Source organism: Cydia pomonella, chromosome 19 (assembly GCF_033807575.1).
Source record: "Cydia pomonella isolate Wapato2018A chromosome 19, ilCydPomo1, whole genome shotgun sequence".
NCBI lineage: Eukaryota > Metazoa > Arthropoda > Insecta > Lepidoptera > Tortricidae > Cydia > Cydia pomonella.
Window position 1 is genome coordinate 14352513 of NC_084721.1, and position 25060 is coordinate 14377572.

The 25060-nt window shown below is 40.3% G+C and overlaps 2 protein-coding genes across 2 annotated transcripts; one reads left to right on the forward strand and one right to left on the reverse strand.

Annotated features, from left to right (window-relative positions):
• Nucleotides 1-55: 55 nt before the first annotated feature.
• LOC133528312 (DNA repair protein RAD51 homolog 1-like) lies at nucleotides 56-15068 on the forward strand. Its single transcript, XM_061865652.1, has 9 exons — nucleotides 56-184; nucleotides 4785-5532; nucleotides 6062-6261; nucleotides 7392-7539; nucleotides 7979-8086; nucleotides 8632-8732; nucleotides 11731-11860; nucleotides 12270-12407; nucleotides 13249-15068. The coding sequence occupies exons 2-9, from the start codon at nucleotides 5443-5445 to the stop codon at nucleotides 13354-13356; spliced, it is 1023 nt and encodes a 340-aa protein (XP_061721636.1). The 5' UTR covers nucleotides 56-184; nucleotides 4785-5442; the 3' UTR covers nucleotides 13357-15068.
• Nucleotides 209-4792, reverse strand: LOC133528293 (uncharacterized protein K02A2.6-like). Its single transcript, XM_061865623.1, has one exon. The coding sequence runs from the start codon at nucleotides 4599-4601 to the stop codon at nucleotides 354-356; it is 4248 nt and encodes a 1415-aa protein (XP_061721607.1). The 5' UTR covers nucleotides 4602-4792; the 3' UTR covers nucleotides 209-353.
• Nucleotides 15069-25060: the final 9992 nt, after the last annotated feature.

Genomic DNA, 25060 nt, shown 5'->3' on the forward strand with positions numbered 1-25060 from the left:
TGAAGTTGTGCGAGTGTGGAGTCTACGTCAACGTCGCGGTGTTATACTGTATTGTATTTCTATGGTCGCGGTATGTTCTCTCCGCGAAGTCGCGCCACGATTCACGCGCATAGTCTGGAGGGGGCTTAACTCTAATCTGAAGATCAATTCAAACTCTGAAAATAAATAATGTGTGATTATTTGGGTGCTGATATAAATTACATATTCATTAAGATTTATAGAATAGTTTATTCATATGTTGACAATAAAATTAAAATGACAGATATGACATACTGAACGCCGTTGATGATGTTCTCTATGGTAAAAGATAGGTGATATGAAATGAGGTTGTAACATTCGTTCGCCCTAAAGATTTAAACGTCCATCTCATCAATTAGTCGACGAGGTGGTTTAATGGTACGCCGGCTTCGACGCGGTGCCATAGGTGTAGCGGCTGTGGCCGTACCGGCCTCATTCTGAGGAGAGCAAACTGGGGCAACTTCTGCAAGAGATTCCGCTCCAGCTTCTGACCCTGGGCATGGCACTGTCGATCCATTGGCTTGCAATACTGGTGTTGACGATGTAACTGGTACCATAGGAGTTCTCTCAGCTGGGCTTTCTTCTAGGTCAGGGAGACGGGGTCGTATGTGGTCTGCGTGATACCTCCTCTCCACCCCAACTGGAGTGTTAATAACATAAGAATATCGATGTGTGCGTCGAGAGACCGTGGCAGGCTCCCATCGCGGCTGTTCCCTGCTTCGCACATACACAGCATCACCCGGTCTATAGTTTGGAGTCTGGTCAGCGGAGTTAACATTCGCTTGTATTTGTCTATACTGTAATGAACGTTTAGCACTTGGTCTGGCATTGTCAAGGAGACAATTTAGTTGTCTTCCAAACATTAGCTGGCCCGGCGCTTTGCCAGTTGTGCTATGGGGTGTGATGCGATAAGCGAAAAGGAAATGTTCTAAACGTTTCTTGAGGCATTTTGTGCTTGACGACATTCTGGTCTTGAAAGTCCTCACAAGCCTTTCGGCTAATCCATTCGTCCGCGGATGATAAGGTGACGATTTGATATGTTTAATTCCGTTTTTTTCACAGTAATCCTGGAATTCTTTAGAAATGAATTGGGGGCCATTGTCAGACACTAAAAATTGGGGTAGACCAAAGGTAGTGAAAATTGTATCCAGTTCATCACATAGTTTGGTTGTCGTTATTTTGGTCATCGGCTTGATTTCAATCCATTTAGAAAAAGCATCTGACAAAACCAACCAATATGAACCTTCGAATGGTCCGGCAAAGTCGACGTGAATCCTTTCCCAGGCTTGGTCTGGCATGGACCATGAGAAGATTGGTAGATCTGAAGTATTAGGCCTATTTTCCTGGCATTTGTGGCAAGTCTTTACATGTGTGTCTATATCTTCCTCTATAGTTGGCCACCAAACGTAAAAACGTGCCAGTGCTCTCATTGCTGAAATGCCTGGGTGCCCAAGATGCAGATATTTTAGGGTCGGTTTCCTCAGAGTGTCAGGAACAACAATACGGCCTTGCCACATGATTATTTTGTTTTCTAGTGACAACTCATCGCGCTTCCGGGCGTATGGTTTTACATCGTTTGAGTATTGATGCTCACGCCAACCAGTTTTTATAAGGTTAGTTATTCGTTTAAGCGTAGTATCTTTTCGCGTTTCATCTCGTATAACGGTTTCAGATAATGCAAGATCGCCAATGCTATCAGTTTGCAGTCGCGCTACAATTTTGTGGACCTTGAGTTCAGACTTGGAAGGTAATTCCTCTGGATTGGGCATCCTGGATAAATAGTCTGCGATGAGATTGTTGCAACCTTTTGTATACTTAATGTCGTAATCATAACTACCAATTATTAAAGCCCATCGTACTAGGCGATTGTTGGCGAGTTTGGGTAAGTTTCGTTGAGATCCCAAAATGTGTATCAGGGGCTTATGATCCGTGACTAATGTAAATTTAGTGCCACGAAGATATTGGTCAAATTTTCTAATCCCAAAAAATATTGCGAGAGCTTCGCGGTCTATGACGGAATACTTTGACTCTGCTGGTCGGAGTTTTCGTGATGCGAAAGCAATTGGTTGTTCAATATTATTCCTCATGTGAAAAAGCACTGCGCCCACGCCCTTCTCTGAAGCATCACAGGCTAGGTAAAATGGGCACTTATCATTGAAAGCTACAAGTGATTTAGAATGAACAATCATTAATTTAGCACGTTCAAAAGCCTCAGCTTCCTTGTTGGTCCATTGCCATTTCATTCTGTTCCCTGTTAGTGTGTGAAGATCGGCGCATACACTGTGTAAGTGTGGTATAAATCGCTCATAAAAGTTGACTAATCCAAGGAATGATCGTAGCTCCTTGGCATTAGTTGGTGGGGAAGATTTGCTGATAGCTTCTATCTTTGATTTTGTAGGGCGTACTCCATTTTTGTCAATTGTGTGCCCAAGATATTCTACTTCTGGTTGTAAAAAGGTACATTTCTTTAAATTGACTTTTAATCCAGCTTGTTCCAGTCTTTCAAATACGGTACGTAGTGTTTCAAGGTGGTCTTTGTCGTTTTTTCCTGTAACTGCAATGTCATCAAAGTAGACTGCTACATTTGGCAATCCCTCCAGAAGCTTGTCAAGATAATGTTGGAATATTGATGGGGCCGTGGAAATGCCAAATGGCATTCGGTTGTAGGTGTAGTATCCTTTGTGTGTCGATATTGTCAAGAACTGTTTAGATTCGGGCTCAATTTCAAATTGTAGGTACGCATCTTTTAGGTCAATTTTTGAAAATTTTTCACCCTCCGCTAGACTCTGGCGTAGTTGATCAAACAAAGGAACAGGGTGTGCGTGTGTTATCAGAACAGGGTTGAGTGTGCTGCGGAAATCACCACAGATTCTGATCTGGCCATTGGTTTTCACCACGTTAACTGTCGGTGTTGCCCACTGGATCGGAGTCATATTTGGGTCTACTTTGGTTATAATTCCTTCTTCAACCAAACGATCCAGTTCAACTTCTATGTTTTTCTTCATTGAGAATTTAATTGATCTGGCTGTGATGTGTTTCGGTTGTGCATCGGGCTTGATGTGTATGTTTACTTGATAATCTTTTACTTTTCCAAGTTTTCCGTCGAAGAGTGTTGTATGCTTGTCCAGAATTTGTTTTAGTGTAATGGCTTCCTGTCGAGTTTTCTTGATCGAGTAGACTGGTTTTGGAAAATCCATCTGGAACATTTCGCTCCATTGAAGGCCGAACAACATAGGGTCTGCTGACTTCATGACAACAACAGGAAGTAGTCTTTCCTCATTTTGAATGCGTACGCTAACGTTTGTTAGACCCTTTGGTTTGAGTCTTGTGTTTCCATATGCGCGCAAGCTGGGAGCCTTTATGAGGGAAGGAGTTCCGATACGCGCCCAGAATTGCGTACTAATGATCGAATAGAGAGAACCGGGATCCCAGTCCATCGTGCAAGGAATGTCGTTAATGAAAACATCGATTTTTTTGCTGTCCTTGCTGTTCGTTTTACTTATTTGACAAACGATGTCCGTTTCATCTCCGCTGACGTCTGAGTAGGAAGATTGAGACGAGTGGCTGCTACTCCTGTCATGCTTAAGTTTGTGCAGCTTGTTTCTTTTGGTAAATGTTGTTTGTTTATAGTTTCGATTAGGTAAGCATGCTTTACCTGATTTGATGCAGCAGTCCTCGAAATGGCCTGGTGTGTTGCACTGTTTGCATGTATGTGTTTTGGCAGTACATTGGTTTAATGGGTGTCTTTCGGGCTCACCGCATCTCAAACATTGATGGGTCCGTAATTTGCGCGGTGATGTGTTCTGGTAAGATTTGGAGTTTCTTTTAATCTTATTGACATTGGCCTGTGTGTCTGTATCGCCTTCTGCTCGTTCCCGAGATTGAGCAACGCTAAAAATCTGAGAGAAAGTCACTTCTTTCATCTTACCTTCTTGAATGTCTTGTAGATCAGGCCATTTTTGTTTAAGATCGATCTGTAATTGTTCGTGGTTTAGCCCGGTTGCAAATCGGTCACGTAACTGTCGCTCTAGTAGATCATCGCTATAGCCACAATCTTTGCTTATTTCTTTCAGCCTGTTAGCGTAATGTTCCATAGATTCATTTTCTTTACGTATGCAGTTCCAAAAGTCCGTTAATGCTCTATATCTTGTGCGTTTTATTCTAAATAGGTCCATTAGTTTATTTCGTACATCCGCGTATGTACTGTCTTCAAAGTGTGGTGTAAGTGCAACCTTTATTTCGTGAAAGATCTCCGGTGAGAGGCAGGTGAAAAGTAGTTCCTTCTGTATGTTGCGTGCATCCTCGCCCCAAAGTTTGCATTTTGTTTTGAAATAGTCAATAAATTTTTCAACCGCGGTATCGTCTGGATTGAATTTGTCGCTCTTAAAACCGTTGTAAACATTGTTTCTGTTACCGTTAGTATTCGAAAAACTAGGTGACTCCGTGCCGTTTGTCGTTGTTGGTGTAGGAGCCGCGGCAGTTGCGTTTTGCTGTTGCGATAACAGCAATTGTAATATGTCTGAGATTTGCTTCTGTTGTGTAGCTTGCAATGTAAGAAACTTGTCAAATTGTTCGCTGTTCATTTTGTAACGAGTTTTGTTTTAATCCTCGTCGCCACTGATATAAATTACATATTCATTAAGATTTATAGAATAGTTTATTCATATGTTGACAATAAAATTAAAATGACAGATATGACATACTGAACGCCGTTGATGATGTTCTCTATGGTAAAAGATAGGTGATATGAAATGAGGTTGTAACAGGTGCCAAATGCAAAAAAATATGTGTATACTAAGGAAATTTGATTATACAAATACAAGCATGTGTAACAAGTTCGTTGATTTTCTTACCGGATGTAAAGTGACCTAACTTTTTAGTACCATTTGGACTACATTGAAGGTCTCAAGACCTCAAGTTCAATATAGTTTTGCCAAAAATCTTCTACTTGTGTTTTAATTTTTTTATAGAATGAGCTTTAACGCAGTAGCGTAAAGTTGAATTTTATTGAGCTCTCAATTAATTTTATAAAGAAATTAAAGTGCAATCGTTATAGAAAATTTTGGAGGGAAACTTTGACACTTATTTTTTCCAAATTCTTTCTGTTTGTGGAGCGGTTGGAACATGTTTTTGGCCATCATAACTGCCATAAATGCCATAATCGACCATAGTGCGTCATTCATTACACTTACAGTATAGTTGTAGGTGACAGAACTAAACAAAAGCTGCGATAAATAGTGGAAAACGTAGTATAAATAATATCAGGAATACTAATTGACTGCAAAATCGCGAGAATATCCATCACTAAGTCGTAATTCTGTGAATAGTATGTGGACGTGATATTTGATACATTTGGATCCTACAGTAAAACAAGCAACTGCTGGACTTTTTTCGATGTTACGGTAGTTGATATTTTTTGGAGCGATGTCTGCAATAGCCACCGCCTCCGCTGCCACTGTGTCGGTGGACGAAGATGCCGACGAGTGTGGACCGCAGTTGATATCTAAATTAGAGGTATGTTTAGGTAATTAATCATGACCTGTTTTGTGATATTCTCTAGTTGTGTCTTTAATCTGTTTGGCCAGTCAGTTAGCTCAGTAGCAGTGAAGCTAACAACAGTAACAACTCATACCTCACTCATCCATTTATTTGTTGTGATGGCCCAGGTTTTTGCATAATAAAATGCTCTCAGAAAGTATTTTTACATGATTGGCATTTTGTCTATTCTGAAGTAAGAAATTCTAGAATTTTCTATATTCAATACTTCTTACATACAAGGTGTAACAATAATAGTTACCATTATATTTGTTACACCTTGTATGTACTTAAAAAGGTAAATAATACTTTTACAAGAATACACATTTTTTACACAGCTGTAACACTAACAAACTATATTTAAAATACAATATACAAATATTTTTGAGTGCTCTCATCAACAAAAGAAAACATTCAAAAACTAGAACTGATGGCTTTATCCATTAATGCTTCATGATCATGGCAATAATAATGTATAATATGTTGTTTTATTACATTATTATTTCAGGGCAATGGAATTACATCAGGAGACATCAAAAAGCTGGAGGAAGCGGGTTACCACACAGTTGAGTCAGTGGCATATGCACCGAAGAAATGGCTGATTACCATCAAGGGCATCTCGGAGCAAAAGGCGGACAAAATACTGGCAGAGGCTTCTAAACTTGTGCCTATGGGCTTTACTACTGCTACTGAGTTTCATCAAAAGAGGTATTTTTTTTTGTTTTTTATTTATTTAATAAGCAGGCAGGCAGTTTGACAACTGATATGACCTGTATCCAATATTCATAAAGATAGTTATCATGAACGAGTAGTAGATATAATATGCTTGTCTAATTTATTTTAAAACTGGTTCACATTTTGTGCTGAAACCACATCTTCTGGGAGTTTGTTCCAAGCCCTCACCACTCGATTGCTGAAAAAGTGTTTGTATGGGTTACTGTTATTATTTTAATGTACTTTAATTTTTTGTATGACTTGAATAATTACTTCAGTATTGATTTAACTTACCAAGAAAAGAGGCCCTGAAGATTGATTTTGATGAAGACTATTTTTAGCCACCTAAATTACGGCGCCTAAAAAAGGCACTGTATAAACACTTTCGGTTCCATTTTTACGCGGCATGCCAGCGCTGGCATGGAATAGAACACGCGCCAATTTTTTGCGCCATCGACCTATGCCCGCGTCTCTCGCTGACCCCGCTGACTGGGACTGAAAAGGTACCGTGTAAATGACTCGTGTCGGTTTGCTGGTCACTGGTGGCGAGATTTAGGCGGCTGAAAATAGTCATTGTCTAAATGGTCTGAAGATGTGCTGTACGGTAGACTCTGGCGCCTCAAATCTCTGTTTAAATCAACCTTAATGTCTGAAAGCAATCATTACCAGACAAGCCGTGGACTGGACGCATGTGAGGGGCGTGCAGCAAACGTCAAATCAAGACCTTTCATACATTTGGCCTAGTGCAATATATAAAAGGCCTTGATTTCCCCCCTAACTGCGTCACGTATTGCGTGCGTCCACGCCTAATACTCCACTAATCTAAATATTGTCTGAGGATAGTATATGTAACCAGTTGTTTGGATTTCGAACTCTTTCAACTCTGTTTATTATGCGGTATTGCACTATCCCCAATGATATGGCCTTATTAAAGGGATGCTTATGTAAATTCTTTGAGTATAAGATCTAGTTCTTGTACTGATTGTTAAATTATTTAGATACTATAGGTGTTTAAGTATTTTTTATTAGCCTTAATGTTACTCAGGGTTTTATTCCCCATGTTCATTAATGAGTATACATTTCTAGATAAGTAATTAATTAAACACATAACCGAAATGTTTCAGGGCAGAAATTATACAATTAACAACAGGATCCAAAGAGCTGGACAGGCTGCTAGGTGGAGGTATTGAGACGGGCTCCATTACGGAAATATTTGGAGAGTTCCGCACGGGGAAAACACAGATATGCCACACTTTGGCAGTCACTTGTCAGGTAATTCATACTAACAGTACGATTTTGCATTTGCAAGTATAGTCAATGTATTTATACATCAGTGCACAAGCATCATCATTCTTACTTCAACCATAAATTTAGAAATATTACACGTAAATCATATCACGTTATTTTTTGGACGACGTGGTAATTAAATTGTTATTACAAAAAGTTCTATCAAAAACATTTTGCAACATTTAAAAAAAAATTATGATGCGTTCTATACATTTAAATGTTCGTGATTTTTTTCTATCGAGCGAAGGTTGTAAATCAATGAAGTTACTAAAAAAAGGTCTCAAGATTGCTATTAATTTTTTTTGGACAATCTATTATGATCTAAAAAAGCGCTAAGATTTGTCTAAAACTGCTGGCACCCCCTGCACTTTGTTGAATAAAATATCACTGGTTTAATTTGTGTAAACATTTGCTTTTTCTCTAGTTACCGATTGAGCAATCAGGCGGTGAGGGCAAGTGCATGTATATCGACACGGAAGGCACGTTCCGGCCGGAGCGCCTGCTGGCCGTGGCGCAGCGCTACGGCATGGAGGTGAGGGTGCCGGCTTACTAACATTCAAATCTACATATTATAGTAATTTTTTTGAAAAATTTCATTTTTGACACAAGCTCTTTTCGCTGACTGTTTTTTTTTTCAACAGGCAATTTATACTCATCCCATTCTAACAATCTTAAACACAATTATCTCAGAGTTCCTATAATCACTTCTTCTTCTTCAGATCTGCCCGATGGTAACATTACATTACTTTGTTTCAGCTCAATCAAATAATGGGAACTGGGTCTAATTTAAACATACTAAGTTAAATTAAAGCTTGTGAAAAATTCCAATCTAAATCTACAGTGAAATTTTGATGATTCTCGTTTTTATGCCCCTGATATTGAAATGACAATTCCATTGCCCCAATTAGTCTGACGGATTAGTCATTTATTCGGTGTATTCCTATTTGTCGCCGCGGGGCACAGATGGGTATAGGTGTTTTCATATAAAATCATTTCCATTTGTCCCCGCCGTGCGTATGGCGGCGGTTACGTGGCATGGAGACAGATAGGAATACCCTGAGTTGTGGTTTGTGTCAGGGCGGCGCCGTGTTGGACAACGTGGCGTACGCGCGCGCCTACAACACCGACCACCAGACGCAGCTGCTGCTGCAGGCCTGCGCCATGATGGCCGAGTCCAGGTACCTGCTTACTATATACGTACGCGCGCGCCTACAACACCGACCACCAGACGCAGCTGCTGCTGCAGGCCTGCGCCATGATGGCCGAGTCCAGGTACCTGCTTACTATATACGTACGCGCGCGCCTACAACACCGACCACCAGACGCAGCTGCTGCTGCAGGCCTGCGCCATGATGGCCGAGTCCAGGTACCTGCTTACTATATACGTACGCGCGCGCCTACAACACCGACCACCAGACGCAGCTGCTGCTGCAGGCCTGCGCCATGATGGCCGAGTCCAGGTACCTGCTTACTATATACGTACGCGCGCGCCTACAACACCGACCACCAGACGCAGCTGCTGCTGCAGGCCTGCGCCATGATGGCCGAGTCCAGGTACCTGCTTACTATATACGTACGCGCGCGCCTACAACACCGACCACCAGACGCAGCTGCTGCTGCAGGCCTGCGCCATGATGGCCGAGTCCAGGTACCTGCTTACTATATACGTACGCGCGCGCCTACAACACCGACCACCAGACGCAGCTGCTGCTGCAGGCCTGCGCCATGATGGCCGAGTCCAGGTACCTGCTTACTATATACGTACGCGCGCGCCTACAACACCGACCACCAGACGCAGCTGCTGCTGCAGGCCTGCGCCATGATGGCCGAGTCCAGGTACCTGCTTACTATATACGTACGCGCGCGCCTACAACACCGACCACCAGACGCAGCTGCTGCTGCAGGCCTGCGCCATGATGGCCGAGTCCAGGTACCTGCTTACTATATACGTACGCGCGCGCCTACAACACCGACCACCAGACGCAGCTGCTGCTGCAGGCCTGCGCCATGATGGCCGAGTCCAGGTACCTGCTTACTATATACGTACGCGCGCGCCTACAACACCGACCACCAGACGCAGCTGCTGCTGCAGGCCTGCGCCATGATGGCCGAGTCCAGGTACCTGCTTACTATATACGTACGCGCGCGCCTACAACACCGACCACCAGACGCAGCTGCTGCTGCAGGCCTGCGCCATGATGGCCGAGTCCAGGTACCTGCTTACTATATACGTACGCGCGCGCCTACAACACCGACCACCAGACGCAGCTGCTGCTGCAGGCCTGCGCCATGATGGCCGAGTCCAGGTACCTGCTTACTATATACGTACGCGCGCGCCTACAACACCGACCACCAGACGCAGCTGCTGCTGCAGGCCTGCGCCATGATGGCCGAGTCCAGGTACCTGCTTACTATATACGTACGCGCGCGCCTACAACACCGACCACCAGACGCAGCTGCTGCTGCAGGCCTGCGCCATGATGGCCGAGTCCAGGTACCTGCTTACTATATACGTACGCGCGCGCCTACAACACCGACCACCAGACGCAGCTGCTGCTGCAGGCCTGCGCCATGATGGCCGAGTCCAGGTACCTGCTTACTACAGATTAGGTTACAATTCATTTTTATAAGTTCACCGCATCCAGCTTGAACTTTCGACCTTTCGAAACAACAGTCCGATCGTTACTATTCGTAAGAGTAGGAAATGATTCCTCCGTACTAGTAAGAACTGTATGACGGCAGGATGCACCACCTCTCCCATAAACTATAAACTCCCTCAGGGTAGAGGGGGATTCGACAAATATGTCGTAATTTTTTTGTAAGCAACAAAATAGTGTAGGCTGGACTCACGCGGCCGGGATGTCTCTCTGAATTCAGATTCTTTGTTCAGAACAGAAAGCTTTGCCTCACGCATATCTTAAACATTCCGATTGATCAGTTGTCTCACGAACGTCTGTAATGTCAATGGAAAATTCATATCCGGCGTGTGTGCTTGTCCATACATAAAGTATGGAAAGAGGTGCATCAGGAATTCATAATCTTAATTTTCATATACTGAATTCAGAACGCACATCGCTATCATGTTTACAGATCGATCTGAAAAATTAATAATCTGAAAAAATCGGAATGTATGTGGAACATTGTATGGGATTCCGGTCTTTCTTAATTAAGAATCTGAATTCAGAGAGACATTCTGGTCCTGTGAAGCCGGGCTAAAAATGTGACTAAAGTAAAAGATAGGTTAAAATATGCCGAAATCGGACACAATTCTTCTATATACAAATATAAGCAAATTATGTTTTTTTTTTAACACATTCACTGCCAGACAAAAAACGGCGCATTACCCCAGAAACCAGTGGTCTATAGCTGCGTACAAAACAACCCGCCCGGGTGGGTTCCCGGCAGTGAATGTGTTAAACAAAACCAAATCATTTATACTATGTCAGAATCTAAACACGGACCCAAGTAACATACCAGAAATCTTAAGCAAAGAATCCACAACAGATAGTTTTCACGAATTCATAGAATAAATAATTAAAAACCTGAAGAAATTCAACGGTACTTAATACAAAATAGATTAAATACAAACTTAATATTCCTTACAACTCTACCTACTGACCTCATATTCCTTTCACCTATCTCTTCTTCCCTCTTCAAATCTTCATACAAATTATCATTCTTCTTTTCATTGTGATGTACAGAGTCGATCAATCGACCGACTCTGGCACTACAAACATAAGTAGGTACACTCAACACTCACACAACACTACACAACACTACACAAATTTATCACATACACTCCATTTAACTTTCTCCCGGATGACACAACTACACACCCGGAAACAACGTGTAAACCGAAAGCACCGAGTTTCTGGTTACAAAACACTTCACAGGGTGGAGGGGTTTAGTCCGTAGGCGGCTGACAATATAAATCTTACACCAGCGCAAAAAAAAAAAAACATTTATACTCTACATACAAATTTTGTAAAATTTCACGTTAGATCATGGCAGGGGGCATGGGGTCGACTCAAATCTCACGAGATGTTTCCAGAGAGTGAGGGGTCAAAAAATCCTTAAAAAAGGCCTCAGGTAATTCATGGAGCCAAAGCGATATATGGTGACGTGCCTAGTAAAGCTACCCACACACATCAGCATTTATTATTTTGATTGTTACAGATATTCACTTATCATAGTAGACAGCGCCACAGCCCTTTACAGGACCGACTATTCAGGAAGAGGAGAGCTAAATCCGCGGCAGCAGCACCTGGGCCGCTTCATGCGGATGCTGCTCCGGCTGGCCGATGAGGTAATCATCAGTGATCGGAACTATGGGAGTAAAACTTTAACAAAACTTGTTAAGCGGACATAAAATAGTGCATACAGCCCTAAAAATATTCATGTCCATAGGGATAGGAATAGTATAGTACTTACAGCCATAAAAATATTTACATTCATAGATATTCGAATATTTTTAAGGCTATAAGCACTCTTTTTACGTCCGCTTGATAAGTTTTGTTAAAGTTTTACTCTCATAGTTCCGATCACTGGTAATCATCTTCCTCGCCTTGTCCTGGCTTCTTGCCACGGCCTATGGTAGCCTGCGCTATAACCGCGAAACTCGAAGTTCGTCAATTGCGGGCATTTTTATCTGTCACTCTAATTACAGACCTACATACAGAATTTTTATAACACCTTACTTATAATCATTATTACAGTTCGGCGTAGCAGTGATAATAACCAACCAAGTGGTCGCCCAAGTAGACAGCGTTGGAGTTTTCAACGCGGACACCAAGAAACCCATCGGTGGGCACGTGCTGGCCCACGCCTCCACCACCAGGCTCTACCTGCGGAAGGTAAGGTCATCAACAACCGGTCCACAGCGTGTCGGACCCTGCTTAGTCTTTGTTGCCCGCCTGTCTCATCAGGCACGCTCAAAAGGGGATGAGGGTTCGTGAGGTCCTCCATCATTGGCCTTCGTTTGAATCGTACTGGACGTAACAACCTGTATAATTATTAAGGTACCCTAAAATGGGGTAAGTAGGCATTACGAGAGCAGTTGGGTTATGAATGGGGTGAGGAGGGATGACCGAGGGGCGAGTCGGTTTTTACAGGGTACTGGTACGTAAATTATATCCCATCATAAACATTTTCATGTAAAATGTAGCCATGGCGAGACCCTCCAGGGCCCATTAATTTTATCCACTCTGTGTATGCCGCGGCGGGAATAGAAATTCCTTCATCCGAAAAAATCGAGTCTCATCCACGAATTGCAGTTTCCGGCCTCTGAGTGTACACTCAGGTGCAGAGAGAGGTGACCCCCTTGCAAGTGTATAGATTGCTTGTATGCAGGGGGGGTCGGGGGTCACCTTTTTGCATCTAACTGTACTATTCTAAACCTGCTCCGTATGTCTACAATGTTTACTGTTTTTTTTTTATACTACGTCGGTGGCAAACAAGCATACGGCCTGCCTGATGGTAAGCAGTCTCCGTAGCCTATGTACGCCTGCAACTCCAGAGGAGTTACATGCGCGTTGCCGACCCTAAACCCGCCCCCCCCTCGATGAGCTCTGGCAACCTTACTCACCGGCAGGAACACAACACTATGAGTAGGGTCTAGTGTTATTTGGCTGCTGTTTTCTGTAAGGTGGAGGTGGGTGGTACTGTACATTCATTGGTAACATTTGGTAAATGCAGGGCCGCGGCGACAACCGCATCTGCAAGATCTACGACAGTCCGTGCCTGCCCGAGACCGAGGCCATGTTCGGCATCAGCACTGAAGGCATCACGGACGCTAAGGAGTAGACTTAAGGCTCAAGAATATAATAGACGTATCGTCGTTTATTTGGAACGCGAACCACCGCTCGCGCCGCCCAAGCGGCACGATCAAAATGTATGGACTTGGATGAACCTGTTTTGGACGTCGACGCTCCGCTCGCCGCGTGCGTCCTGTCCGCGGCCTGAGGGGTCATGTACCGATAAATTACGTCACACGAATCGGCAAGATTTTTTGACCCCTCCCCCCTCCTAGTCGCTGCTGGTTTCATTTGGCAAACCCCTCCTGGTGTTACTTCACATATTTTGTTTTTATTCGACGATTTGAATAAAAAAATTTTTGGTAAAAAACAATGTTAGAAATCCTATACCACGTGACAGATTAAAAATAAAAATTATATGAATTAAAACGATTATCATTGCAAAAAAGTAGTTTGTTTATTCAAAGTTTGTAACTCCCCCCCCTTCTCACTACATGTCATATTTTCTTGAGCCTGCCTCCCTCTAAACGTGTGACGTAATTAATAATTGACCCCTCATGGGGCTCTCAGGTTCCCTTGACTCTGCGTATGCCCTTGTACATTACAGTCCAAATTGTCTGGGACGTATCCGGGACAAGGCGTACGAACGATTGGTTCCAATTGCGTCGGTACCCCATATGTAACATAAGGTGAGAGTCAGAATGGCGGGTGTACCTAAATAAAATTAAATGAAAACCATACCATATTTTTGTACCTAATTTGTACTATTTAGTACCTCCTTTAAAAAAAATTGTACATCACGGTACTTAAAGTTATCACCAAAAAACAGTACACCCGCCATCCTGACAGTCAGAATGTAGAAAGTAAGACATGGAAACCACAAATAAAATGACTCTTATTATAAATGAATATGAAGGTACAAAAATTTGGCTTTTATAGAATTTATCAATAACCATCGGAACATAGCGTAAGTACACCCGCCATTCTGACTGTCAGGATGGCGGGTGTACTATTTTTTGATGATAACTTTATGTACCGTGAGGTACATTTTTTTATAACGGAGGTACTAAATAGTACAAATTAGGTACAAAAATATGGTATGCTTTTCATTTATTTTTATTTAAGTACACCCGCCATTCTGACTCACACAACATAACACTACCTGAAGTTCCGTTAACGATAAGTTTATTGTATTTTACATGTAGCGTAGTGCGGTTGACACGTCATGACGCGATAAAATAGATTTTTCCCACTAGTTACCACCAAATTTTTACCAGTGGTAACTACTGGGATTTTTTCCCTACCTTTTACCAGTGGTAACTACTTGGTGACAACTAGTTGGAATAACCGATAAAATTCGACATTTTATGTGTATGAAGAGGAAATAATACCTATTTATTAAAAAAAAGAAAAAAGCTAACCATGACAGATGACACCCGCACGATGACTCATGACGAAATGTAGTAGGTAAGGTATATTCGGGTAATTTCAGATATTAAGTAATTCCGAAAATCATTTATAAATCACGCATATTCCGTTGTAATAAGTTTCTTTTTGGAATGACCGCCAGTTTTTTAATTTAGTGTTCTTTTCTTTCGGAATTACCCGAATACACTATTGTTTTTTTTTTCATGGACAATCTGTAATTTAAGCTGCAAACAATATTGATTTTTTAATTTTATTTAGTCATTTCCTTAATTTAATTTTATTGTAAATACGTAATTGTAATTCTCAGTGAGACAAATAAAAATATGAATTATACACTGGTGTTTTTATATCCTATTAAATTACCCAAGTTGAATGAATCTATCCATATTTATATCTCCTAAAGGGTGAATTGTTTTAACCCTTTGACCACTAAAGACGTCAACTGTGGCGTGCAGCTACAACTGAATATCAACCTTCGAGCATTCCGACAAGGTTCACGTTGACGCGCCGCGCAAGATAGGCGTAGCGTTCAAAGGGTTAACGCCATTGATGGATATATCCGCACCGTAGGTCCAACGTCGAAGACGGATTAATCCGTCACAGAAAAGACCTACGTGCCTATGCATCAAGTTCAATTTCAGGTTTGACACTTCGGTGTCGAGGCGTTCGAGTGACAACTTTTGTGTTTGGCACAGCGTCGAAAAGGAGGAAATAAAATGTGACAAGTATTTACGAATTATTCCTTTATTTTTTACACATTTTAAATATGACAATAAATTGAACTTTAGTTTCTATTGCTTTTCTATATTTCAACAAGTGTATATCATAAATGACAAGCCGGAAGCATTCAGCATTTTATTTCATTAGACTTGAATAAATTATCCAATGAAAAAATATTTTATATCTCCGTATTGCTAAAATACTAAGATTAAATACACTAAACTAGTAGTTCCTCTTGTTTGAGATATACGTACTTTTAATGTATTTTTATTTATTAGTAAATTTCTCAAAAGCCCCGTGTGGCTGGCCTTCACATTGGGGCTGTTAACACATTGATTGGTGTTTCTTACGAGTTCATACCTTTGCTTTGAGTTTAGAGTTACCAAGCTAAGTTGGCAGCGATTGTTATAGCCCAGCCTGTGCAAGTGTTAAGTAAATGTCATAATTTCATAGAAGTTGCTAATCAATGTGTAAACCGGCCCCAATGTGAAGGCCATCCTCACTTACCCGTATTGACCTAACTTCGTTATACCTAATCTTAATTTGGAATTAAGTTTATTTATGAGTACATAAAGTATAAGGCGTATATCTCAACCAAGCTCCTAATCATTACCCATATAGTATCAAAAACAATAAATAAATAATTCTATAAGCCGCTTCACCATTAATCCTAATATGGTATAAGACCCTATGCCCCAGTCATGGTAAACTTTTAAGCAAAGTTGAAGACTAGCTGATCAATAAAATGAAGTTATCTCTATGGGCTTAAATAAGGTTATCTAAAAAGGAGTGTACATGTTTTTAACCTTTTCGACGCCATGTCAAACACAAAAGCTGTCATTCGGACGCCATATCACCGAAGTGTCAAAATTGAAATAGGTAGGTCTAAGCTGCTCTGTGGTCTGTGACGGTTTAATCCGTCTTCGGCGTTGGACCTACGGTGCGGATATATTCGTCATTGGCGTCAAAAAGGTTAAATGAGCGTACGGTTCAACTTTGCTTATAAAAAGTTTAAAATGACTACGCGGATGTATACTCGACCGTTTGTAATAAACAAAATGAACTTCTACAATTTAGAATTTTACGTTCCGGCTTAATTGCCTCCATATTCAAGATGTATTGAACTACATAAATAATCCAAAATATTGAAAAGGGGAACAAAATAATATAGACCAATTAAACGTATTTAATTAACTAACTTGTGGTTAGCAGTTAAATTAATTAAGCGGGTGGTGTTCAGAGTGATCTTAAGAGGAATTCCTAATTGCGATTTTTCCATACAAACGCTTTCGACTGTTTCCTCCCCAGATTTTTAACCTAGAGGAATGATTTTTTCAAGTAAGAATAATATCATCAATATCTGTGCCGTTATGTTTTGCCTTTTTCGATTATTTTATTTTGAAGAAACTTACAGCGCTTAGAAAATCGCAAAAACTGCTCAATTGAATTGGCTGCAAAAAAAGGCACAGTATACAAATATGTCAACAAATATCCAAAAAATCAAAACATAGCGGCATAGATTATTTCTTCCTCTTGCAGTTTCCAAAATTTCATAATGATTGGTTGCGTTTTGGAGGAGGAAACAGTCGAAAGCGAAACCACGGTTTTTGAGTTTTTTTGCGTGGGAATTTTAGTCCGAGCTGCAGTTGTTCTTATCGCACGCAGGCATTTCCGCCCACCGCAGCGCGACAGAAACTTCAAAAATTCGAGATTTGAAAAGTTGCTCAGCTAGGAATTGTTGTTAACCCATTCATTGCCGACGCCTCATATTTTTACTCATCACGCAGTGCCGCCGCCTTCCACGCGACGACGCGAATTCGCGTCCGCGGCATTACGTTAACATTTCATGGACGCGAGTTGGCGTCCGCGGCATTAGGTTAACCTATTTCAAGGGCGCGAATTCGCGTCCGCGGCATTACGTTGTCAAGGACGCAATTTCGCGTTTTCGGCATCGTAAGTGAAATTTTTTGCGCCTAAAAACAGTTTTTGTCGAAAACGTATTCAGTATAGACGTGACGGCCGTATACTTCAGACGTATATGAGTTTTTAATGGTTTTTAGTAAGATTATAAAAGTTAAAGAAAGTGTTTAAAGCAAGTGTTTAGATAATGGACAAAAATATTAAATGCAACCCATTTTATTATAGTTAAATATACAGTCGAAAATGTTTAGTACCCCTGGACATAAACATGTCTGCGTATCTAAATTATTTTAGTAGTTTGTATTATTAATTGCCACAATCACTTATAAAGTATATGGTACATGATTAAATTACTATCATTAAATATTTTTCGCGATAAAAGGTAAATGACAATTACCTAATATAAACATAATGGACGGGAATCCGCCTCCGCTTCACCCGAAATGAAAATGTTGAGTATTACAAATGTGTTTATTTTAATAACCGGTAACAGTATACAATTTGTCTTTAAAAATTACATCTCGGGATAAGTTTTTTTAAATAAGTGTTTTTCTAGCAAAAACTATTTTTTCTAAATTACAAATGCACTGAATCCAAAAACCGAAGTATAATATTCTCCTTCAAAAAATAAATAAATAGTTGTTTTCTAGTAAAAAAACGAGGCCGCGAAATCGCGACCCCGGAATTACGATCGGACGTGAATTCGCGTCTTCGGCATCCGAGATAAGAATTATGAAAATTACAAATGCACTGAATCTAAAAACCAGCAACAGTATAATATTATCCTTCATAAATAAAGTAACATTTTGGTATCAGCATTTAAGTACAGTTGTTTTCTAGCAAAAAAAAAACACAACTCGAGGACGCGAAATCGCGTCCTCGGCATAACGATTACACATAACATGGGACGCGAATTCGCGTCTTCGGCATCCGAGATAAGAATTATGAAAATTACAGATGCACTGAATCCAAAAACCAGCAACAGTATAATATTATCCTTCATAAATAAAGTAACATTTTGGTATCAGCATTTAAGTACAGTTGTTTTCTAGCAAAAAAAAACAAATAACTCGAGGACGCGAAATCGCGTCCTCGGCATTACGATTACACATACATAGGACGCGAATTCGCGTCTTCGGCAATGAATGGGTTAAGGTCGCGGTCTGGACGCACGCGATCGGCGGCGCCAACCACCGCCGCGCCGCCCGGCACCGAGCAAGTCGATGAAATTAAACTCAATTGCGTAGCGTCAACTAATCTAGCCGTGGCCGTGACCGGATTCCCACATTTGCGAGGCTCTTTCAATTTGTTTTCATCACACTTGCTTGAAAAAGATCTTATTTCAAGCAGGTGTACTGAAGGACAAAGGCCTATATTGTTCCAGCGGGAGTTATGGATTGTGAAAAAAAAAAACTCCCTAGGGAGTTATAACTTTATTTTTTATTATGTCACGAATTCATAGAAACCACGTAGTGTAAATGAGTTTTACTTTAAAAATACTGCCGTTAATAATTTAATATGTTTGTTTATATTGAAAAATATTTAATTTGATTAATTTAATAGCAGTTTAAAATATTTTTACATAATTTTCAATCGTGGCTGAATGCCGAATAACTCTGTGCCTTCGATGCCTAACCTGTCAAAGAATGACAATATGGCGGACGAATGTTTGAAATGTCACCGTATTTAAGAATTATTTCACCTAAAATTTAGTTTTTTCTTCGCAAGTGTGACCACCCTCGCTTCCAAAATGTCACTTACCCCCCTCGTTGCACAATGTACTATTTCCCAAGGTAAAAAGGTTGGCTTTGCGAGGCCGTGAGCGAGGGCCCCATTCGCCCACGCCTACTAGCTACGCCACTGCTTAAACTTATAGTTTTGCCCAGTATCTCATTTCAAACATAAACAGAGAATCATACTGGCTTTGTCTTACGCTAGTACAAGTACAGGACGAAAACCAAAAGAAAAGGACGAGTATAGTTTTCCTGGTTCTTACTCACTGACAATTTGTATTTGCTAGACTATATATTTCAGATTTCGGGCCTGATGATCATTTTCCGTTTCACGGAATATCGGCACATCGTTAACAATAATTGAAATGTAAAATATACTTTGTCTCTAATTGCCAAAAATGTTCAATGTTTGATATTTTTGCATATGAAACATTTTTTCACATTTCAAATATTGTAAACGATGTGTAGATATTTGGTGAAACGGAAAAATACTCTAGCTCGGGCCCGAAATCGGGTCTGATATCAGGCCTGATAAAGTGTTGATGTAATGGGGTTGGCCGGTCGAAGTATTTAACAGATGGCGCCATCATAGCTTGCCCTGTCAATCCCTAGAATTGTGTCAAATTCTTGTTTTTTTTTTTTTTAATTTTGTGACCTGGATTCCAGTACTTTAAGCCCAATCTCATAGAACAAAACTAGAGACAGGGGCAAGCTATGATGGCGCCATCTATGCAAACCTTTGACAGTTGCCAACCCCATTGGCACTTTACACATCTTTATTGTTAAAAGAGTATACTACCTGTAATAGATAATTTTGAACATCTCGCCCGCTCAGATATTTCTTCCCGAGTTGACATTCTTTTGACATAGATTAATAACGGTCGAGCATTCCCCAGTTTATCGATTTACAGTACGCTAAATAAGTACCGCAGCCGGCAAACCGTCCCACTTTGTCGCTTGCCAGGTTCTTCGATTAAAGATACAAGCAAATCTCGTCCTTATGGCAAGGGAGAAATTGGGACGTTTTGCCGGCTACGGTCACATAATTGATTGACCCTTTTTGGAAGATAGGAAAAATAGCAAAACTAGCCAGATACACAATCACTTCTATTACATAAGTTATATGAATAAAAGTGCTTTTACACATTTGATAAGCTTCAGCAAAAACATGTGGTAGAATAATATATACAGTCGCAATCAGATATATCGAATATCTGAACATGCACTGTATATAGTAAAAGCATAGACAATAGAGGCGTGTTCAGATATTTGTGAGCACCTTGGCCGCCTGCACAGTCAAGGTATAGATCGTGTCATTCAGGAAGACGCGTGCCTTGACTTGTAATGTCATGTTATTGAAGGTTAGATTTGACAAATGTGCCGGTCATCGTGGATGACACAAATTATATTAAATATCGACACGGACAAAGTGCCAAAAATATGTCCACACGACCTTTTTGCCCATACATTAAGGTAGTGTCACAGGGCGACACTTCTCCTTTCGGCTTTTACCGGGTCCGTTCGGCTCAGAGCTCTAATTATTAGGGTTGGCACAACTTGAGAACTTGACGTCCCTATACGTGCACGACCACAGATAAGATAACGACTTGAATTTTTCAACCCTAAATGGCCGAAAGGGATAGTGCCATACATTAGAAAGGGACAGAACAATTCGTCCCTGAATTGCTGTCAAACTTTGGTTTTTTAGGAAGATTCTGTACGATAGCACTATTATTTATTCTGTGGTAGTGTACATATTTTTGGCACATCCACGACGAACGAATACATTTTTGTGAGAAAATAATTTTACTCACACCAATTTAAAAAAAAAATTAATAATATAAGCAGCACTTTACATTTGCCTGGCCTAGTGGTTCCTAATTCATAAGCAGGTAACTTGAATAGACTCAGAAATATACAGGGTGATTTTGCTATGTCTAGTTATTTTGGCAAATCACAATTTCCATACGTCATAAGTTTTGATTGGCGTTTACCACTTTGGCTAGGCCCCTTTTTTCGATTTCATGGTCGACCAGTATAGGTTCTCTTTTTCACTAAACTTAGCACTTTATCTACCAGTTAAGCTTATTTGAAGATGGCAAGTAGCTTATTCAGGACTTTACTTGGACATCGCGAATCAGGCCCTTAGAGTATGATAGATCTAAGAAAATCAACCTGTATAAATAAAGGCAAGTGCATAAAAATAAACATTTTTCTTAATCAATCGAAAATGGATCGTAGAATATTTTATGTATTTTAGTAATAGTTTATTTTAACTGATTTGAAATTACTAAAATTTTAATCAGGGAATATATACGAAGTTTATATCTAAGTATGACTTATTTAAGCATTACTTATATTAAAGGACCAGGATACAGTAAATACAGCTATCAATTCCATGATCATAATATATATTAATTATACACATCTTAGATATAATTATAATAGTATACATACACATCTGCATCATAAGACATTTGATTACATCAGTTTTGTGATATCATTTATACAAAAAACAACAAAAGTAAAACACAAAGCATTTTGACAAACAACAATATTTCTGTAAGGCCAGTTGCACCGACCACAATGGCGTTGGAAGGTCGAAGTATTTCACAGATGGAGCCAGCATAGGTTTTACACATGAATCTAGTATTTAGCATGGATTGGACAGAACGGGATAGTCTCGTGTATCTTTCAGTTGGAGTAGCAGAGAAAGCGCTATTATTGTTTGTCCTTGTCATAGTCTCACTTTTCCTTTCTGCCTTCTTCTAAAAAGTCATAAGTGACGTAGACATTTTAATTTAATTACGTAGGTTGTTTTTAGTATGTTGTCAGGAATGTTCAAACGTGTTTTTAATTTTGTCGCATTGCGTATGTTCCATCCCATCTATGGTTTTACCTGTTATTCCTGCGAATAGTATCAAATTTAAGCCAATTCCTATAGAGACAGGGGAAACCTCTGGCGCCATCTATACAACCCTTGTGTCAACCCCATCGAAAAACGGACCAACGTCAATCCACAACGAGCTGTAGTATGTTTCAAACAGGAAGAGTATGCTTATAGGTGTCACCTACAATTTATAACCTAAAAACACCAAATCTTCATGTTTGAAAAATACTATTTGACACTTTCCATACGATAAAATTTAGCGAACGTTAGGACCGGTGTTTAAGATATTCCAATCTATCGCTGGATTAATGTTAGAACCAAGAGACCTACCGCGAACCACTTCGTTTGTCTATTTGGAATATCTAAGAGTGATAAAGAAAAGAACCGTGCGACCGAAGACCTAGTGGCTGAACCTAACATCATGGAAGAAAGTAAAGTCCACAGACTCCATAGGTTGGGCCATCTTGAGAGAAAGGAAGATCGGAACGTAAAAAGAGCGTGCCTGGGTCGCCTAGGAGCACGTCCTATCGGACGCCCCAGGTATCGCTGGAGCGACATGGTGGAGGATCTGTGCGAACTTCGTCAACAATTGGCGAGAGGTCGCACAGGACCGAGAAAAGGGGCGCTGTCTTGTGTCGGAGGCCGAGTCTCATTTTGGGTCGCTGAGCCAACGGAGTAAGTAAGGAAGTGTGATAGAGGCAGAAAACGAAATTTCGATTTTCGGTGTTCACGGTAAGCCCTCAAATGGATTAATTTTATCTAACAAGGAAAGGTACCCAACTGGCCGATTCCGATTTGATTTATATTTATATATGTTATAGAGTAGTCTAAAATAACGGTCGTATTTTTTCTTAGCTTCCCAAACTCAACCTATTGAGAGAAATTGTCCTTCAAAGTATTAAAAAAATACTAAATCTTCTAACTCCTATAGAAGGTGATGCTCAAGCAACTTGCTAGTTAATGGCTTGTTTGAGTATATGTTTGAGAGCAGGAAAGAATAATGAGCACGTGTTTTGTTATATCTGCTTAAACTCAAGTTTTCCTAAAAAACACCCGTCTTTATGTGTATCTTTAGCAATAAGATAGTATAAAACTTCGAATGTCGTTTTTTTTTTAGGAAAAGATAGTTTCAGCCGATATAACAAAACTCGTGCTCATTATTTTTTCCTGCTCTCAAACATATACTCAAACCAGCCATTAACTAGCAAGTTGCTTGAGCATCACTTTATATAGGAGTTACAAGATTTAGTAATTTTTTTGTACTTTGGAGGACAATTTCTCCCAATAGGTTGAGTTTGGGCAGCTAAGAAAAAATACGTGTCCGTTATTTTAGACTACTCTATAACATATTTAAATATAAATCAAATCGGAACCGGACAGTTGGGTACCTCTCCTTGATGTTTTAGAGCTCATGGCCTAACATCCCCGTCCAGTGAAAACACCGGTCTTAAAACCTCATTGCAATTTAGAATTATTCCCTCCCAAATCAGCATAAATATTTCATAAAATTAATTCTTTTCTCATCCAATATTAACCTTTTGAACGCTTTCTCTCTCGCATCAAAATGTGACATACATGCCACCATCTCAACTAGTGAGAAACGAATTTAAACCTTATCTGTCAACAGTAAAATTGCTTTGACAGCGTCTGCCATGACCCCTTTAGTGGTCGTTGGCGTGGTAGGCACGACGGCACACGACCACTTTAGTGGCTCTTGGCGTTCAAAGGGTTAAAACTAAAAAAACACTTATTAAAACGTCCTAAAATAAAATAAATTAAAGTTATATTACGAGGCACTATTATCATGAAATAGACTACTTAGCGGACCCTGGATTCCAAATCAGTACCTTTGGAATGCAACCGGGATATACGCTAACGCGCATGGCACCTGCATCCGATTCGCACGTCGCACCGATGTTTGAGTGAGACAACGCTATGCGCACATTATTTATTTATTTCATTTATTCACTTAAATACAATGCAAGTTTACAGTATGTCATTACACCAAAGCACTTACACGCTAAATTATTATTATAGCGACATCCCGCTCGCACGTCGACGTGCGAATCGGATACAGTGTGCCAAGCGCCTAAGATGAAAGAAAGGCTTTTCACACACTGAGTTTATGATATACCACGGCGAGCGGAGCGATATATTTAACAGTGTGCCTAAGCTGGTAAAACATGTACCTATTTTTAAAGTAAGGACGCTAAGCACGATGAAAGTCGTACATCAACCCGCCTTAAAAAACAGGTACCGCATTCAGAAGTATTCCAAATAGCGTCTTAGTACTATAGCAAAGGTGACTATACTCTGTATCTTTAGGTATTTAAATAAAAGTAAGCAAAATCTACCCTCAAATGGCTCCTTAACCTAGTTGAGGGTAGATGAAAACATTACACGATCAAATAATGTAGGTTAAAGTCAGGTCGTTCAGTCACAGATCCAGGCGGTTTTGTATTTGGTTGGTTAACCAATAAATATTCTAACTACCCGAAAATGTACAAATTGTTTGTTTACTTTGATTTAAATACCTAAAGATTCAGTGTATAAATAAGTACTTAATGCTAATACATATTTTTGATATAAATAAATGATGCATTTATGACTTTCAATTGTCTAAAATGAAGACACGTTGTGACCATAAATGAACCCTATGCCATCGTAAAAAGGCTTATAATTGGTCAATCAATGAAATGCTTGCTAAAAATAGGAATTGTAAGTTACAATAAAAGTTGCGCTGAATTAATTTTTGGCTAAAGTTTGCTACAGCACATTTTAAAAGGTAAAAGAGTTTCTAAATTAATTTTAACAGAGTGACGATATTACTCAATAGGTCCACACAGAGCGAGCATACGCGCGAGGCAATTTCGATATGGCGCGCGCTTTTTCCTCGCCCGCGCGCGCCGCCTCGGCCGAGGCACGTTTACACTGGCCGTTTTGTGCGCGAGGAAATTCCCTCGCGCGGCGTATGCTCGCTTTGTGGACCCTCCTAATTAATAATAATAATAAAAAAACACTCAAACAATCACTATTTGGCTTGTTACCGGGATTTGTCCTAA

Bases quoted from the DNA above. Each gene is read 5' to 3' on its own strand.
- LOC133528312 (XM_061865652.1), top strand. From the start codon at position 5,443: ATGTCTGCAATAGCCACCGCCTCCGCTGCCACTGTGTCGGTGGACGAA. The intron at 6,262-7,391 runs GTATTTTTTTTT...GAAATGTTTCAG, and splicing joins ACTGAGTTTCATCAAAAGAG to GGCAGAAATTATACAATTAA. The intron at 7,540-7,978 runs GTAATTCATACT...CTTTTTCTCTAG, and splicing joins CTTTGGCAGTCACTTGTCAG to TTACCGATTGAGCAATCAGG.
- LOC133528293 (XM_061865623.1), bottom strand. From the start codon at position 4,601: ATGAACAGCGAACAATTTGACAAGTTTCTTACATTGCAAGCTACACAA.